The 18,815-nt window shown below is 39.6% G+C and overlaps 1 protein-coding gene across 2 annotated transcripts; it reads right to left on the reverse strand.

Annotated features, from left to right (window-relative positions):
• Positions 1 to 215: 215 nt before the first annotated feature.
• On the reverse strand, positions 216 to 18,409 carry LOC143293554 (uncharacterized). 2 transcript variants are annotated; one of them, XM_076604488.1, is made up of 5 exons: positions 18,284 to 18,409; positions 16,135 to 16,851; positions 15,175 to 15,273; positions 9,082 to 10,356; positions 3,497 to 3,632 (listed from the first exon to the last, which is right to left on the reverse strand). In XM_076604488.1, exons 2-4 carry the CDS (start codon positions 16,802 to 16,804, stop codon positions 9,119 to 9,121), a joined length of 2,007 nt encoding a protein of 668 aa, XP_076460603.1. In that variant the 5' UTR covers positions 16,805 to 16,851; positions 18,284 to 18,409; the 3' UTR covers positions 3,497 to 3,632; positions 9,082 to 9,118. The 2 variants fall into 2 exon arrangements, with proteins under 2 accessions (XP_076460604.1, XP_076460603.1); XM_076604489.1 differs by lacking the exon at positions 9,082 to 10,356 and having other exon boundaries at positions 216 to 3,632.
• Positions 18,410 to 18,815: the final 406 nt, after the last annotated feature.

An 18,815-nucleotide genomic window follows, 5' to 3' on the forward strand; every position in this document is an offset into this window, starting at 1 on the left:
CATTAATCACCTCACACCACATTCAACTACCACTGTATGTTCTCACACACACACATCTATATGCACATACACTATCATAAATAGAATAGGACACACTTGGTCTCTCTCTCTCTCTCTCTCATATTTTCCTCAAAATAAAATTCACACACACACACACACACAATGAGGGGATCATGATGTTCAGCAACACAAAACGATATGAAGTAAGTATTTATTCTTTTTTTCATATGAGCAAACAAAACCTATCAAAACAGAACACACATTATCAATTTTTATCATGTAGAAAACTGTAGCAATGTGTCATATCAATGAAATTTGGTTTCAGAATTACACTGAATTTTATATGAGGACACTTGTTCAACAACCAAATTGCCCATTATTGCACTGATTTTTAAAGCAGATCACACAAAATCAAAGCAAAACTAATCTCTCTTTTTTCTGAGATAAGTGGGCATCTCTATAGAAACAGGATGTTTGTGATAAAAACAAGTATGCATACATGTGCATTTCTTTGCTGTTAGATCAATAGCGAGTACCACTTAGAACAACCTGATTGACTGCGTGGATGGAATGTGTCAATGTCTTTGGCATAACAAGCAATCATTTAGCAAATCTGACAACTAGAAATTTACAACAAAAAAAGCAAGCTTACATAAAAAAAGATTAAAGATCAATACAAATTCTCGTGTGATGGATGGAATTAAAAAACATACAACTTTCAGTGCTGCTCACAATTAATAAATTATCAAATGTTCACAAATTAAGAAAACTTTCTTTCTTGTGAAATAAAGAGAACAAAATATCCATAAATGTGTATACATAAAAAAAAAAAAATAACAACAACACTAGAATAATTTTAAACACTAGTGATCTATGCTTCCTAAGATAGGTTCGTTAGCTTTATAAATCATAACAGTCCACAGATAATGAGCCGAATGAATAGCTCTGGAAGATCAAAAGAAAAACATTGCCTAAAGATGCCCCCTTGCTCCCTTTTTTGATACTTTTCTTTTCAAGTTATCATATACATAATTCATATTTCAAAAAGCATAAGTAATCAAAGAAACCATACTTGAGTCCCTTAGTTTTATTTAATACTTTGAAGAAAGTACTGCAACAAAACAGATTCCATATACATATATAGAATAATATTCTTCGCAGATTCAAATTTCAGTCCCATAGATTCAACAGAACCAAGGAAAAAGGTAGTCACAAGTACAGCCACTATAATGCACATAAACCTAGGACACACCTCTGACTTTGACATTTCCGTCAACTTTTCACCAGGAGATTAAAGAGAAACATGAACACAGACATAATTATACATAATACGAAAAATAATGATAGGCATACAAATTAAAAAAATGCCAGCAGGCATCATAATCCCATATACAAAAAAGAACACAACACAGAATGCGCAATTATGAGGTCCACAACAAGAAAAGAACTATTCAAGACTTTTTGGGGAAAATAATACTGGTGGAAGGACCAGCAATGTAGAAAAACAAGACAGGAAGAGACGAAAGAAAGGAAGAAAAAACAAAGCCAGAAACACAGTGATAGAGAAGAGGAAATTGCAAGCACAGTATTTCCAGGTGAGGAAACTAGCTGAAAGATCAACCAGAAGGGTTTGGTGTGCGGGGGGCGGGGTGTGTGCATGGACTGAATTCACTACACTAGAATCTATTCTTATCTTTCTGTCAATATACAGTGGATATGTTTCAATATGTAGGCTTCTATGTGTGTAATCTCATACCTCCAAGATGGCCCTACTCTGACCTTGAGAAACTTCCCTGAAATCAAAGGCACCATTTTGACAAGTATAGTATTCTCCCATTCTTTCAAAATGGCTGCAGTCAACAAAAAGCTTTAAAAACACAAATATTCAGCAACAGTAAGGAGTAAGTAGAACCAGCATCAATAGCTATTGAATCAATTCATTCCATATTCAGTATCTTGATTAGAGTCAGATAGAAAAACAAGACAGCAGATTAAGAATTCAGCAATGACATAATTGTGAAAGCTGTTCTTTAACAACCAACAGCTGGGTTTTTCTTATGTTCGCGTGTAAATGTGTTGCACGCTGCTGCACTATGAGACATCTTATAATGTTCATACCCTCTCTTTTTTTTTTTTTTAAATTGATTTGTTGCTGGTATCAAATTGCCGATTACAACATACTATTCATGCACAGTCACACACATCCAATAAATAAACAGATAAATACACAGTCATGCACATTATCATCATTTTCAATAGTCTTGTGCACAGGCAGAAACACACACACACACACAAAAGAAAAAAACACTGGACTAAATACAACTTTCCTTGTCATCCTCACATGCAGCTATGATGATTCTGGTGAGAACAGTTACACTGGTACAAGTAAAAAAAAAATTTTTTTTGATCAGTCTGACTCTCGTAGAGCTCAATCTGATGATAGAACCATTTTGATGCTTAGCTTTTGCAGTTGTCTTTCTTTTGTTTGGCAGCGTTCTTCCCCTTGCAGCAACGCAGCCTGTGCCGGTAAACACAGGTCCTCCACTTGAAGGTCTCCCCGCAGTCTGGACACTTGAAGGACATGCCTTTGTGCATGGAGTTGATGTGGTCCACCAGCGAGGTACGACCCTGAAACACTTTACCGCACTTGTCGCACGAGTTGACGTTGCTGCTGCTGCTGCCACTGCCAGCAGAACTCGCCCCACTCTCGCAGGCAGTGAGTTCCACGGTGCTGGCAGCAGGTTTGCCGCACACCCACAGGTGGGCGGATAGGAGGGCAGGGTCGAGGAAGGAGAGGTGGCAGAGGGGGCAGGTGGTGGGGCCGGTCAAGGTGGGGGTCGATTCCCCACCGCACGCCTTACGGTGCTGTGCCAGCAGGGCTGCATCCAGGAACACCATGTGGCAGGACGGACACACACACGATGACTGCTGCACCTCCCCACACCCCTCCTCCGTGCTATACCGCTGTCCACACAGCTTCTGGTGCTCCCCAAGGTCCTCCCGGTTCCAGAACAGAATCTGGCAGAAAGAGCATGCCACAGGCGCTGGCTTGTCACCATCCTTCTGACCAGACATTTCACACACTTCTGCCACACTTCCGGCTCTATTCCCACTTTTGTCAGTCATCTCCAGGAATGAATTTGTGGCAGTTTGCAGATCAGTGGATTTAGCTAACTCATTCTCCTCATTTCTGGTTTCAACAAAAGCAATGACAGTGGATGATGAGGAAAGTATAGGGGTCTGGATATGATTGTGTGGTAAAGACGTCCTCTGCTGAGGTGTCTTCCTGTGCACTAACCTCATGTGCATGCCCAGGAGCCTGTTGTTTCTGAACTGTGTGCCACAGACAGCACACTGAGCTCTGTCCAGTTTCTGTTTTTTCACCACAGGGCTTGGCAATGAGGATGACAGCACAGGGAAAGAATCCTCCACCTTGTCAGCGGACTGGTCTGCAGGAAGGGTCGGATCTTGCACAGGTGTCGGAAGCCGTCCCTGAGTCAAGATGATCAGGTCCTGTTTGGCTACAGAGAACGAGGGGCTCAAGTCTCCAGGCACAAGGCCAGGGGTGGAACCGCTGGAGCCCACTGTGCAGATCAGCACTCCCTCCTGCCGGCCCCCCTCTGAGTGTTCAGCTGAAAGCACAGCGAACCACAGTCTTGTGTTAATTCAACCACTTCCCTTCACGATGAAAGCACAGCTTTTAAAACTCATTTATTATTTATTTGCTTATTATTCATTCATTAATTTAATGATGTATCTATTTATTTGTTTATGCTTCTTTTTTCCTTTCTTTTTTTTTTCTCAAGGCCTAAACCTGTTGGGTTATGCTGCTAGTGAGGCATCTGCTTAACAGATGTGGTGTAGCATAAATGGATTTGTTCGAACACAGCGACGCCTCTTTGAGTAACTGAACTGAACATTCATGATGTTCATTGGGTCATCTTCTTAACTTCTAGTTCTATTTATCTCCTATGTTTATCTTTGTTTCCCCCCAACTCACCATATAACCCCCTACCTCTCCTGCCTTTTTACTTTTCTTTTATAACAAAATTTGAACACAAATTCCTTTTTGGAGATAAGATAAGATAAGATAAGATAAGAATAACTTTATTATCTCCACCTGGAGAAATTTGGCTTGACTTAGATACTTTAACCTGATGTCTGGAATCACCTGTGTGTTTGATGAGACATCAAAAAGAATTGTTTCCTTCCCACAATCTTCTTTAGTCAAACTCCAGGTACGTTCGGTGTACATTATCATTTTATTGCAACAAGATTATCCCCATCCCATTCTGTTTTCGGAAAAAAGCAACGTATCATTGCACTGATCCAACATATTCATTTATCCAGTCACTCTTGCTTTATCTTTATGGGCAAGCCAATCATGAATGCCGTTTCAGCTCATCAATTCAATAATCTTGACACAGAACACCACAAAACTTCCACCATCAAAACAACAACTTCAGACAAGCGACCTGTGTGGATGTATGCACCTTATTTGTAAGTGATATCAACCTAGCATGTACGTGAATGAATGTGTGCGTGCATGTGTGCATGTATGTGTATATTCTGGAAGCTTGGTGCGAGTGCACAAGTAGATGTTTGTGCCTTATTAGTAATTGGGACCAACCTAAATGTGTGTGCATATGTGCATATGTGTGTGTGTGTGTGTGTGTGTGTGTGTGTGTGTGTGTGTGCACCATATCCATGGATTGATGTTCATACACACACACACACACACACACATATATATATATATATATATATATATACACACACACACACACACACACACACACACGTCTTCCTAGACAATCATAACATGCATGCCATTGTGCCACTTTACTGGAAACAAGAATTTGATTCACGAATGTGAGGAGTCCACTAACACATTGTCGAATTAACCCTTCCACTTCTGGAACTATTTGTGATTTTTGCAAAATAATCACCATCCTCTAAAAAAATATAATTAAATAAAATAAAATTATGCTAGAAAGTATGTAAAAGTGTGTTTTCTTGAAGGAAAATTAATGGAGAATATAATTATAAGTTTAATGGTGACATGATGAGATAACTCAATATAAAGAAGAAAATTCAATTTGTTTATTTCATGGGTGGAAAAGGTGCTAGAATGTTAGCAAATGTATTAGACACAACAACCAAGTGCAGTTATGTTGTTTTAAACATAAACACTATACATAAACACTCGCATACATCCACACACACACCCTCCCACCTACAAACATTATCACACAATAGTACAACCTAAAAGCTCACTGTAAACAATACTTCAGCTTTCATCTGGAGGGTTTCACAGTAAATGAAAACCCAGAAAAGGTGGTTTCAAACTAAAATATTGGGGTTTTTTTTCAATACCCACTTCTAACATGATCCCACCCTCTTCCTGTTGTTGTACCTTGTAGCATGTAATCATCATCAGGATAACCAGAATCACTTCAGTTTATCATCATCAGGATAACCAGAATCACTTCAGTTTATCAACAACAGCATTACTTTCATTTTCTGTGATGATTTCGTAGTTGCTACTGTCGATGTTGTGCAGAAAATTTTAAAAAATCCTAGCCACCTCTTCTCTACCGGAAGTCCTGGGAGCCATGTTGACACACTCAGCAGCTTTTCACTTCACAAAACGCAAAAAAAAAAAAAAATATCAAAATCAAGCCAAAATTTGCTTTGAACACTCATCAAGGCAGTCGCCATCTGCACAGAAGTAAGCGTATGCAAACGAGTGGCTTGACATTTGACAATGCAGTTACCCCTAGACCGCGGATATATCTACAGTCATAAGTTAAAGGTTTAAAAGTTAAACAGAGAAAATTTAAAGAAGGCTAATGGCCAGGGCCAAAGAAAAGTGCTGACTTAACCAATAAGACAACTTAAGCAAGGTGGACTAAAACTGATATAACATATTTTCTATATCCACAACAGCATGGATACTTGCGGACATAAAAAAAGAAGAACAAAAATACAGGTGGCACTGCATCGTGGTAACACATTCTCCCAAGGGAGAGTAGCCCGAGTTTCACACAAAGAAATCAAGTTTTGACAAAAAGTATAATAATTATAACTGAATAAAACATAGCAGCTGAATATGATCAAGAGGGAGAGTAGCCCAAATTTCACCCAACAAATCAAGTTTTGACAAAAAGTAATACAATAATTAACTGAATAAAACATAGCACCTGAATGTGATCAAGACACGTCTCTCATTTCCTGACATCTATTTCACTCATCTGTTGCTTTTGTTTAATGAATTTTCAAATAATCACAGAGCTCTATCATCTTTTATTCCTAAGCTTCACATTAAAACTAGTCAATGGCCATACATATGTCTAGCCTATTGAAAACCTGTCCTTTCATTTATTTTTGAACAAAAGTTTGTTTTTTGATGCCATTTGATGGATAACCTGTGATCATTTACAACGAAAGAAATTCCACCTCACAACGGATAATTAAATTTTTGCGCAGTTTACATCAATAGAGGATACTAGAATAATCTAGCAAAATGTACTGCTTGATTAGAATATATTGTGCACAAACCAGACACACAACACTTTAATAAAAAGGATGAAGAGGAGAAATGGAAACTTCTTTTACAAACATAGGAAGTTCATAATATGAACTTTTCTTTTATTTCAATGTATGTATTTACATAACAAAAGAACACACTTTTCCAGAATGCAAACATGATCATTATAATATATCAGCAACAAAAACCATGCAATTAATATAATGAAGCATGCAAACATCTCACACAAAAACACTGATCAGCACAGTATACATTGCAAAGCAAGCACATAACACCGCAAGCAATGGATCTTCCACTTCATCAGCTATTTTCTGTCCATAAATATACAAAGCAATAGCAACCAAATGCAAAAATTGCAAGCAACCAATTTCAAACAACCACATTCCACAACAGATAGAAAGTTCAAAGCTATCCATTGCCATGTCTTTAATAATAACAATAATAGCAATTTCATTTATATAATGCTTATCCTGTGGCTAAAAGTGTGTTTAACAATACACCATAATATGTAGAAAGAACAAGGCACAGGAATTTAAAAAGAAACATATTCAAGATATAAACTCGCAAAAAATACTACTTTAAAACAGTGTAAGATCACTACTACTTTAAAACATATTTACATCACTCACAACATACATCATTACATGCCTCTCAAATTTCAAACTCACACACACATTCACAGGCAACCCCCACCAACACATGCACACACACAAAGACAGCTAGAAGGAGAAAGCTCTATAGAATAGAATATAGAATATGCCTTTATTACCAAGTGTATCTGGGTCACAAGGAATATTGGGGGAGAGGGTGGGGGGGGGTTAGTACATAACAAGGTACGAACATAAATCGAAAATCATACACAAACACAGATACAGTAGAAATTAGGATACATACAAGTGCATATCAATATAAAAACTTGTGCATACTCACACATGCACGCACTGCACACACACAAACACACACAGACTCTCTCTCTCTCTCCTTTCTGTCGCTACCCAATATATGTAAACTCTGCTGTAAATTGTATTCAGTATTGGCTTAAACTGTTGCAAATGGGGGATAATAGAATACCGCATAAAGCCTATAAGATATTACATGGTTTAGATAGAAAGGGAAAAAATAACTGGGTAACGAAGGTTTGTCTTTGTCTGTTCAAATATGGATTTGGCTTTGTGTGGGTGTTGGTAGTGTTAATGGTTTTATATCTGTTTTTCGCCAAAGGCTTATTGATTGCAGATGGCAATCATGGTATAGTCACATTTGTACTAGTGATAGATTTGATATGAATAGAACATTCTGTAATATACCTGATTTGAAACCTTATCTGTTGTTAGATATGGACAGGCATCTGAAACATGGAACAACAAGATTTAGACTAGGTATCTCAGAATTGACAGTGCATCACTTTAGACATAAGTTTTTGTGCAAACGATTTAGTCTGTCCTTTATGTCATGAAGCCCAAGAAAATGAGGTGCACTTTGTTCTTTGCTGCCCAGCACTTAAACATATACATCAAATGTTTATAAAACCTAAGTACTACAAGCATCCCTCTCTGTTCAAGTTGAATTTGTTAATGTTGTCAAGCAATATCAATGACATACTATTGTATATGACGTGAAATTGTTGATGTTTTTGTTGTTGCATATTTGTCTACATGTAAAAAAAAAATTTAATGTTAAAAACAAAAACAAAAACAAAAAAACAGAATGCTCTACATAGTTCTTGCTCCTACACAAGAAAAGTACACCATGCACGTGGTCCAGAACAGCTGACAGCTGTCAGTTGTCTTGCTCTAGGAAAGAAAATCAACTTCATTTTTTTTCTCACGTCTTCTCTCCTGCTTGTCAACAGCAACAGAAAAAAAAATAACACCCAAATTTTGTTTCATTAACTTCCACCAGGAGTGTGCATGATTAAACATTACCAAATGTTATTACTGGTAGGTTGCTGTCTTTTATCTATTTGGTACTCACTGTCCAGTTGTTTTTTGTTGTCTATTCATCTTTAAAAAAAAAAAAAAAAAAAAGAAGAAAAACTGCTTGTTAAAATAAACACAGAATAATTAATCATCTACCAATGCAAAAATGTATTGGGTACTGTCTAAACAAAGTTACTGGGTGCTATGTAAATCAAGTTGTACTGGGGAATATCCAATCAAGTTGTACTGGGTGCCATATAAATCTCCTGAACCATCATCATTAACATTATTCCTGTAAGAAACCATCTGGCAAAGGAACAGATTCTGAAGGCCTCAGCAGAAATAAAACATTCCCACATCTGTGTTTTGCTATAAAATAAAGTCAGCTGAAGCACCAGTTTACACACACACGATCTGATCAGACTTTCACCATCAATATCACATTATCAGTACCATAAACGGCAGTTATCAAGCTGAGGCAAGCTTTACCATGCAATACATATATATCATGCAGCAGCAAAAGCAGAACAGCAAGTTACACAAAGTCTATGGAAAGCAAGGAACCCTTGAGCGCCCTACACATCCACAGTTACAGTTCCCTCATGCTCTCACCTCCGACAGAGCGCTGACCTGAAGACTGTAGCACCTCTCAAAGCGGCTCTCTCTTAATCCTGTAGGCAGCGCACTTGTACCTGTGTTGATAGACGTAGGTCCTCCACTTGAATACCATGCCGCAGCCGCGGCACTGAAAGCCTTTCTTGGTGTGCATGGAGTCCACATGGTCCTTCAGGGCCACCCTGCTGCCAAAGCTGCGCCCGCACTGTCCGCAGGCCAGACCCACCCCACCTTCCCTCGTGCACTTCTCCTCGTGCTCCACAAACTGCGCATTGCTGACAAAGCGCAGGATCTTGTGGCAGTGTCTGCAGCGCCGACCTGTGCTGGGGGCTCTCCTGCCCGCAAGACCTGAGGGCTTGGCCAGCATCCTGGCTAGCCTGGACACCGGGGAGCTCAGGTTGTAGGGGGCGCTGGAGAAGTTGCTGGTCATGTTCTCAAAGCCCTGTGACGTGGACATGTACGAGGGGTTTGCGCAAAAAGCATTACTTGTGGTCCACACGCCCTGCCCTCCAGACGCCGATGGCTGTGAGGGATCTGGTATTCTGGGTTCTGAAGTTTCATTCACAGTGCTGTTCTGGTGGTCCTGCAGCCACCAGTCATCTGTGTGTGGCAGAAACTCTTTGACCGTTCTGTCTGTGTACTGGGTTTGTGAGGTCAGACCAGTGTTTGAACAGGAAAAGTTCATCTTATTCTCTGTGTGGAGAAGTTCAACATCCAACATCTCACTCAGCAATCCCTGTGGTACCAGCGACGGTTCCAAAGACAATGGCTCACTGTCTGCATGTGCTCCAGGAGACAGGACTGACGATTGACAAGGGGAGGTCATTCTAGCAGTCTGACCTCCTGTCCCTGAGGAAGCCGGGGTCAAGGACGTCCTATGTACCAGCTGCATGTGTCTGGCCAGCAGGTCCCCACTGCGAAATGCCTTGCAACATCGTTCACACCACCACCCTCTACTGTTGTTCACTGCCGGCATCGACATCACGTCCTGACTGTGTAACGACCCAACACCTGAAGACATGTTGGTGGCATACACACTGGCTGAACCACTGTTGGACTGACTACCACCTTGGTTACTACCTACATAACAGGCCCCCTGTGTGCTTGCAGACCTTGGGTGGGTGGGGCTAGGCTGAGGAGGACCAACCCCAGTGGAGCACGGGTTGAGAGGACTACTAGCACTGGCACTATGAGCTAGGGAGACTGGTGGGGTCCTGCCCTCACTACCACCACTGCCTGTCTGCCTCGCTTCACTCCTCTCTGATCCCAGTGCTGAAAACCACAGGAAAAGCTTGTACAAAGCTGCATGGGCCTTCACACTGCTCACACCACAGCCCGACTCACCACGCAATAAAACCTCACAACAACCAAAGCACAACTTGTTTACAACAGTCAGCACAAACATGGACACGAAACACACACACACTCACAGAAGACCACAACTTATAAGAAACACCTACACACATAGTACACACACTCACAAAAGACCACAACAACTTATAATTGCCCACACTTATTTTTCATCTGAATATCATATTCACAGCCAGCCAGCACACAAATGCCACAAGCCAAAACAGTAACTGATACTGTATCAAACGGTTCCAATAAATTATCATTTACTGATTAAGCCTCCTCTAGCATTATCATTCTACTGTTTACATCGAGCCTGTGATTGCACAATTATTTCCATGTGGATTAAGAAAGTGTTTTTGATTGATTCATTCATTGACCCCTCCCTACAGAGGAATGGAATGAGTAAATAAGAGACAGAGACATGGAAAGACACACACACACACACACACACACACACACACACAGAGAGAGAGAGAGAGAGAGAGCAAGCGTCAAGTGGGAAGGATGAGGAATGGAATGATAGAAAGAGACAAATAGTGGATGACAAAAATATATAGGGATACAGAGCCAAAGACCACACACACACACACACACACACACACACACACACACACACACACACACACACATGAAGAGTGCTAAATGTTCTGACTACTTTGGAGCATTCTGCTGATAAACTCATTAACATGTTAACAAATTTCATACACAAACATTTGCAGCAGACAAGAAATCATAAAATTCAAAACCATAAGAGATAAATTATGGACTTTTTCTGGTTAGAATTTCACATATCAAGCAAAATATACAAACTGTAAGCCATGTATTCAAAGAATGAAAGATTCATATTAAAAACAAAAAGAATAATCATGTACAATCATGCTCTAGTATTAAATGTGTGTGAACTTTAGTAGTTCATCCAAAACAAAAAAATCAAAACCGCAAATACACAATCATAATGTTTAGAACTTAGACATAACAGAAGAAAGAAATATGTTAAGAAAAAAAAGTATATTATGCAAAATTGATACCACTGTAAACAGCCAAATCAGAACAAGCTCTAATGGATAACAAGTTTTTCTCTGGTGTGAGGCCTCCTGGCAGCCTAATTTTGATACTTAATCAGTGGACTGCCAGCATTAAAAATGTCACTGAAAGAACATGGGTGTGGCTATGAGGGAGACTCAGGATGAGAAACATAGGAGCAATGCCACTGAAATGGCACAGGTGATGGAGCAGAAAATATACTGAGAAGTTGATCAAAAATTTCAGTTTCAGACAACTACTTTAATAACACTTGCTGACAAAGTAAATAATGCCTTCCAGAGTCTGTGTACCTTTCTGCTGAAAGGAAACATTTCATTCTACAGCAGATTTTTTATCTTTAACATTGATGTCATTAATTTGGATTTCATAATAAAAATTTCTTTCTTTTCTGAGCATTGTTTATTTGTTACTAGCTAAGGGTACATGCAACACACAGTATATTTCATTGCACCAACAACATTTGTAACGAAATAATTCTGAATAGAAAAAACAAAGTGATTGCAAATAATGTTACAAAGCAAAAGAAAGAAACAAACAGAAAATATCAGACTGACTGAAGAAGCTTAAATAAAGGCTAAACTAGTCAAAGGACATAATGAAAACATGCATGCTCGTACACTTGCACGAGTGCACACACACACACACACACACACACAAGCGCACACACACATAGACACACACACACACACACACACAAATACACACACACATGCCAAAAAATATCTTCACATTTTTCTCTCCCTGGGATAATAATGAACCAATTTTGTAAAGCTGTTTAAGCAATAAAGCAGAGGGATTAATTTTTTTTTTCAGCAGAGGATTAAAAAGGCATGCATCAATTTAATCTTAGCATTTTTGCTGTTCTGAAATGATTTGTAACAGCATGAATTCCTGTGAAGGGCACTTCCTCCAGTGAAGGAAAAGAAGGAAAGGGTATATTATTGTCACAAAGCTGACAACAATTTGATTTTTCAATGTTAAATATCTGGGGCTGGAGGGGTGGGAAAGGCTGTTTTTTTTTAAGCCCTGATGTCATCATGGAACTCTCTTTACATGCTGTCATCTCCTTTGTCTACTCTGCCGATGTCCACCTTGAATCCATCCTGCACCCACTCCTTTTAATGAATGATTTGTGATCTGTTTTTACTCTGATGCATGGGAAGGATAAATTCATTTTCATTACCACAATAAGTCATACTTCCAGGTTCAGAGATTAACGTTCAATATGATTCTGATTCACACCACCATTTCAGTAGATTGACCATACATTAGGCGCACCAAATTATTTGGCACACTGGTAAACACTGAAGAAAATAGTATCACCTTAAAATTTGTAAAATATGGTACAAATTTAACATTGACCAGCAGCAGTTTCTGGTTTCCATACAAATAACAGGACGAAGTTGTGCATTTAAAACAATTTTTTTAGGCATGCAGTGTTTGTTATTTTCAACAACACAAACAACTCTGGAGCGCCATTTCATTAGCCATCAGTCCCAGCACCCATCAAAGCCTGAATATGTCTTTAGTGTTCTTAATTAACACATAAGACATATTTACAGATCTATATATATATATATATATATATATATATATATATATATATATATATATATATATAAATGTGGTTTTATAATCTTATGTGATCTCTTAAACACAAACATGTCTGTTAAATGCAACAAATCAGGTTAGCTGATTCCAGGATAAAAACTCAGGAATCATTAGACTGCACTGACTAAATGTTTTTTGTGCATGCCCCTTTTTTACCACATGTGCATGTGTCTGAACTAAGTATATCACATCATCTCCATCATTACTGATACTCTCATTTCACTAAATTATAATCACCACCAGGAAGAGGTCAACGCTATGGTGGCAGCATGTTTGTTTGTTGTTGTTTTCTCCATTACTGAATTAACAAGCTTGAAGGCTTCAATGAAGGGAATGGATCAAGCCTACCTTGATAACAGATACCAGATACTTCCTTTGAAAGATTTCATGGATGACACAACAGTCCTTTCAACAAAAGAGGATGACACCCGTGATATACTGAAGGGCTGAACTAGTTGCCTCAGCCAGGATGAACTTCAAACCAAAGAATTCACAGAGCCTCTCACTGCATAAAGGAAAGGTAGCTGAAACGGTCACATTCACTGTAACCAACCAAGCCATTCCAACGGTGTCAGATGAACCAGTCAAGAAGAGCTTGGGAGATGGTATGACGAGTCCCTGAAAGACACAAAAAGAGGAAAGGAAACCAAGCAGACAGCAGAAGAAGGCCTGCATATCATAGACCAGTGTGTCCTCAGCTCATGCAAACCGGCGCTGAGCCAACGACAGTACACATGGAGGCACAACGAAGTGCTAAAATAAAATGCACACGTGGTGAGCACTGTCCAAGGAGCACCAACCCCACCAGAAGTTCCAGTAGAGTTCTGCTTGGCAGAAGGCAATAAAGTCTGGCCAGGAACAGCATCCAAAGTTTACAAAGCATGGGAACGTGGGCTGCTTGATGGTGCCAAAGATCGGGAATGCTCAGTTGACCAACCAGAGGGGAAGAAACACGCCTACAGCCTCATGAAACAGCTGTCGATTTCTGGCAAAGAGAGGACATGGGCTCTCAAGGCAATGGCAGAAGCAGCAGAAAAGAGTTCCAGCTGGATTTGGTCAAGGAGGAATGAAAGTAAAGTTCATAAGAATTAAATTTCCCTACTCAAACTAGGCGTATGATGGCTCAGTGGTTAAAACATCTGCCAGAAAAAGGTGACTCGGTTCTGAAGTGGCGACCACCCTGGAGGCTCGGGTTCAAACCTGCTGAGGACCAGGCAAAAAAAAAAGAAAGAAAAGGCGGCAATACAAGGACATCCAGGAGTCATGACCTGGGTGTGGCCTGGCCCCCTTAGAGTGTAAGGAGTTAAGGGCCAAAACACTTGACTGAGGGGGGCTTTTTCTCTGAAGACCTTGTACTGTCCAGCTTTCCCTAGAGTTTCTTATCACCACTCTCATTTCACAAGTTATAATCACCACCAGAAACAGGTCAACACTGTGGTGGCAGCATGTTTGTTTGTTGTTGTTGTTTTCTCCATTACTGAATTAACAAGCTTTACACAGTATCAATTCATCGAATTGTTCTTGACAAGCATTACAAAGAAAAGGATACCTGAAAGGGCAATGTTGAGGACAGAATGAAAGAGTTGGGCAAAAGTGAAAAAGATGAGAAAAAGGTAATCACTTTCAGCACACTCTGAACTCTTGTCACTGTTCAGTCTATGCATGAAGCCCTCTCACAAATAATCAAAGCACCAATGAAAGGGGGAAAAAAGAAAAAAAAATATATATATATCAGCACTGACAGTAAATATACAACACATTAACACATGAAGGTCACCTGCAACAACAACAGAATTCATTCTTAGTTCAAAGGAGTCTGAAAACTATCATTTCAGTTCTAAACACTACTAAGCAGACTTAATTCTAAGCATGCAGCTATATGTACCTTTTTTTTTCTTTTTTCTTTTTTTAATCACAATTTTCTATAAACTTGTACAACACATTGACACTTGATGACTAGAAAGGAAACAAAACAAAAACAAGAAAAAACCACTGAGATGACTACAAGTACAAGCAACACCAGCAACAACAAGGGTTGGCACTAAAGTAGAGGACACAACTACAGGTGTGCTCTGTACTTACTGTCCAGGTGTGCAGGGCTGGCACTGAAGGAGACTGGCTGGGCAAAGGTCAGGGAAGGAAGGGTGCATGGCTGGCTGTATGACACACTTGTTGACACACCTGTTGGGGGAAGCAACAGACATAGTGAAATCCTTGGGATGCAGCCTACTGTTTCATTTGATACTGTGGGACTTCAAATAAAAGTATATAATTATAAATATAAAAGGTCTTTTTTTCTTCTTTTTTTTTAAGGAGGACAAAAGATCAAAAGCATGACTCACTTTCTCAAGGCTCATGATTCATTTGCCAACAATGTTTTTAATCCAATAGATCTTTTATATTCTAATAGTAATAATAATGGATACTTATATAGCACACTATCCAGAAATCTGCTCTAGGTGCTTTACAAAAACAAATTTGTTAACATAACACGTTACATCAATGTTAAACACCAAAATGTGACAAAACACACACACACACACACACACACACACACACACTATGCATACATACATTTTAACATACATGTGTACCTAACAGCTACCCTCAACACATATGCACACATAGGCACGCACAAACATACATAAACATACATGCGTGTGTGTATATTATATTCTAATATTTTATAAATTATAAACATTTTTAGTATGTTCATTCTTTGATCCTTCAAGTTTCAACTTCAAAATTTTTTTTCCCCCACTGTATTGCTCGAATCGCTGTAGTCACGCTAAAGCCATGAAATCTAGCAAAAGTGAAGACAATGTTTATGAAGTCATAATCATTTCTTTATGAGACCTTAAAAGTTATGTCACCATAATCATGATCACGCTTAATTTATTTAATCTATGAATTACATCACTTATCTTGATACAAATATACATGTAATTGTACAGTGTAAACAAAAATTGTTTAACATTATCCTTTTTAACAAAATATATTCCTTAAAATTAGTGCTGTGAGGAAAAGGTATAAGATACCAACCAGATTTTTCAGAAGAAAAGGCACCTGGCTCAGCTTTAATGACAATACCCGGCAGGAGTCCTGACAAATTCTGCTGTTGTCCATTTAAATCTGAAGACACAGGGGTAGAGCTGTTCATGTCAGCCTGACCACTGTCTTTAACACCTACATAGCCCATACGTTTCGTCTCTTTATTCACAATAAGAGAATGATTGAAGACTGGAGCAGCTGAACCTGTGTCTTTCAAGCCAGAGGCTAATGTCTGTTTTGTTTCAACCTGAGATTCTCTGCCCTGGCTGTAAGTCTGGCTGCTGCCGAGGGGGCTGAGAAAGCCATCAGCATATGAGGCAAATGTGCTGCGAGTGACGGGAGAAGGACCCGAAAGGTCCACCTGAACACGTGTACCGCTGAGAACTGACATGGAACTGTCCACAGACTCATGAAGCGGGTCTCTCTCACTGCTTTTGGGAGGCACAGAGTGGTAACTGTTGCTCTGAAAGCAAGTGGACTCTTGACCCTGCTTGGAAACCTGTTCATTGACGATGTAGTCCAGCTTTTTCCTGTTGTCAATGCGCAGGTTGATGTGGCCAATGATTTCAATGTTGTCTTCAAACTCCATGTAGCCATGGCAGAACATCTGAAGAGACTTGACCAAAGATGAGATGAACTTGGCAGAGTTAGGATCCACCATGATGGAAGCTGTCTCCAGTGGGTGTTCTTGTAAAGTGCAGGTCAGATCTTGGATGACAGAAAACAACAAAAGAAATATGATGAAACAAGTTCATTAAGGAAAGAAGCAAATACAATGAATATGAAATTCTACTCTCATGACATTTAGTTTTATTCAAAATCACACATCTGATTATTGATGATACTGATGCTCCATCACTAGAATTAAAATCCATTTCTGACCCCATCATCCACAGGTTCCTAATCCTATTGATTAGTATTACAGTTTTGGGGGTGCTGTGGCAAAGCCTGTTAGGCGTCGGACTTCTGATCCCCTAAGGGGGTTCACCAGTGATCAAAGGTACAGGTCCCTTTTCTGCACTGTTTTTTGTCCTTGAGAAAGGCAATTTACTCTTAATTTTCCTCACTCCACTCAGGTGTATTCAAATGGTACCTGACTTTGGTTGGGGAAGGTTAGAAGAGGCAGAAGGAGAGATCTGGTTCCACCTTCCTAAGCCTTTCCTTAGACACAGTGAAGAAAAATTGACAGCCCCTAAGGCCATAAAAGGTTTGGGACATGTGAGTGTCTAAGGGTATTGCAATAGGAGTGAAGTTCTATGAATACACAGACAAAGACACAGAAAGGCTGAAGAGCTGGGACATAAAGGTATGTAGTGTATGTGTGTACATTCATGCAAAAGTTACTCAATATAAATGTGTGCATACATATATATGTATATATGCATACATACATATATATTATTTGTGTAAGTGTGTGTGTGTGTGTGTGTGTGTGTGTGTGCAACTGATTCTAATGTAGGACAGTAAGAATATCCTACTTCAGCATCCTAAATTCCTGAGCTGAGCTGATGCTAAAGTGGGACTTTACAGTGTGTGTGTGTGTGTGTGTGTGTGTGTGTAGTTCACTAGTTGAAGTGAAAGTGACTTGCACTATTTTTTGTGTTGTTACACATGCATGTACTTGTTGCTTTTTTTTTGTTTTTTGAAACTGATAAAACTTGGAAGCGCAAGTTGGTGATAGGTTTAAATGCTAAGCTAATTTTAATGGTGGTAGTGTAAAATGTTTACTATCTATCTCTCTCACTCTCTCTGAGAATGTGTGAGTGAAAGTGTATACATGCGAGTATGCGTGTGTTGAACACAAGCCGGCTGGCTGGTATTCAAAATCATGTCGCGTTATCGACGTAAAATAGACCTGCAATAAAACCACCACCATCTCAATGAACTGTACATAACGCTGAAAGTGTGTCACAAAGAAACGTCATTAGCCCAAACAATTATGTTTTTAGTGTCAAAACAGGTGCAAAATGGCGACGATTATAGACCTGCATAATAAACCCAGAATCGCATAATGATGAAACGGGGAAACTCACAGGCCCTATTGTTGAAAGCAATCGTGTGTTTTGATAGCTTTCTTTCGTTTAAAATTCAATTGCAACGAGGCTGAAATTCGATGTTCAGGTAAGAAACCAGTCTGTACCTTGAAATGGTGACAACAGACCGGTTCAGCGTCTGGACGACGATACATAAGTGTTAAAGCTGGTTTCAACGACCATGGCGAGGTTCTCTCTCGGCATAGACAGACGATACGTTCCACCATTGAATCAAGGGAGGTTAGTTCTCCATTCAATTTTGCTCTACTTGTCGAACCTTGCCTGTTTTAGTTTCGGTTTTAAGGATGCGCCTGTGTTCATGTTCGCAACACCACATCAGACCGAGAAAAAAATGCAACAGAAGTATGGTGGTGGGGCTGTACGTGGGAGTGCAGAAGGTGCCTGACCTATGGATAAACCCAACGGGCTGGCCAGACCAGAGAACACAGAAATGGCTACCGGAAATTGCAAGTGGGTACTTTTTTTCAGAGGTAATGCTGATGCACACACTTAAGACAAAGGTGAAAACACTCCTGTCCTGCAAAACCAAGAGCGAAAGTAAAAAAAAAAGAAAAAAAGGGGGGGACCCCAGGAGGCAGATACCTAGACTGAGAGACGAGAAAGATGGGACAAAAGACT

Source organism: Babylonia areolata, chromosome 19 (assembly GCF_041734735.1).
Source record: "Babylonia areolata isolate BAREFJ2019XMU chromosome 19, ASM4173473v1, whole genome shotgun sequence".
In the NCBI taxonomy this organism is placed as follows: domain Eukaryota; kingdom Metazoa; phylum Mollusca; class Gastropoda; order Neogastropoda; family Buccinidae; genus Babylonia; species Babylonia areolata.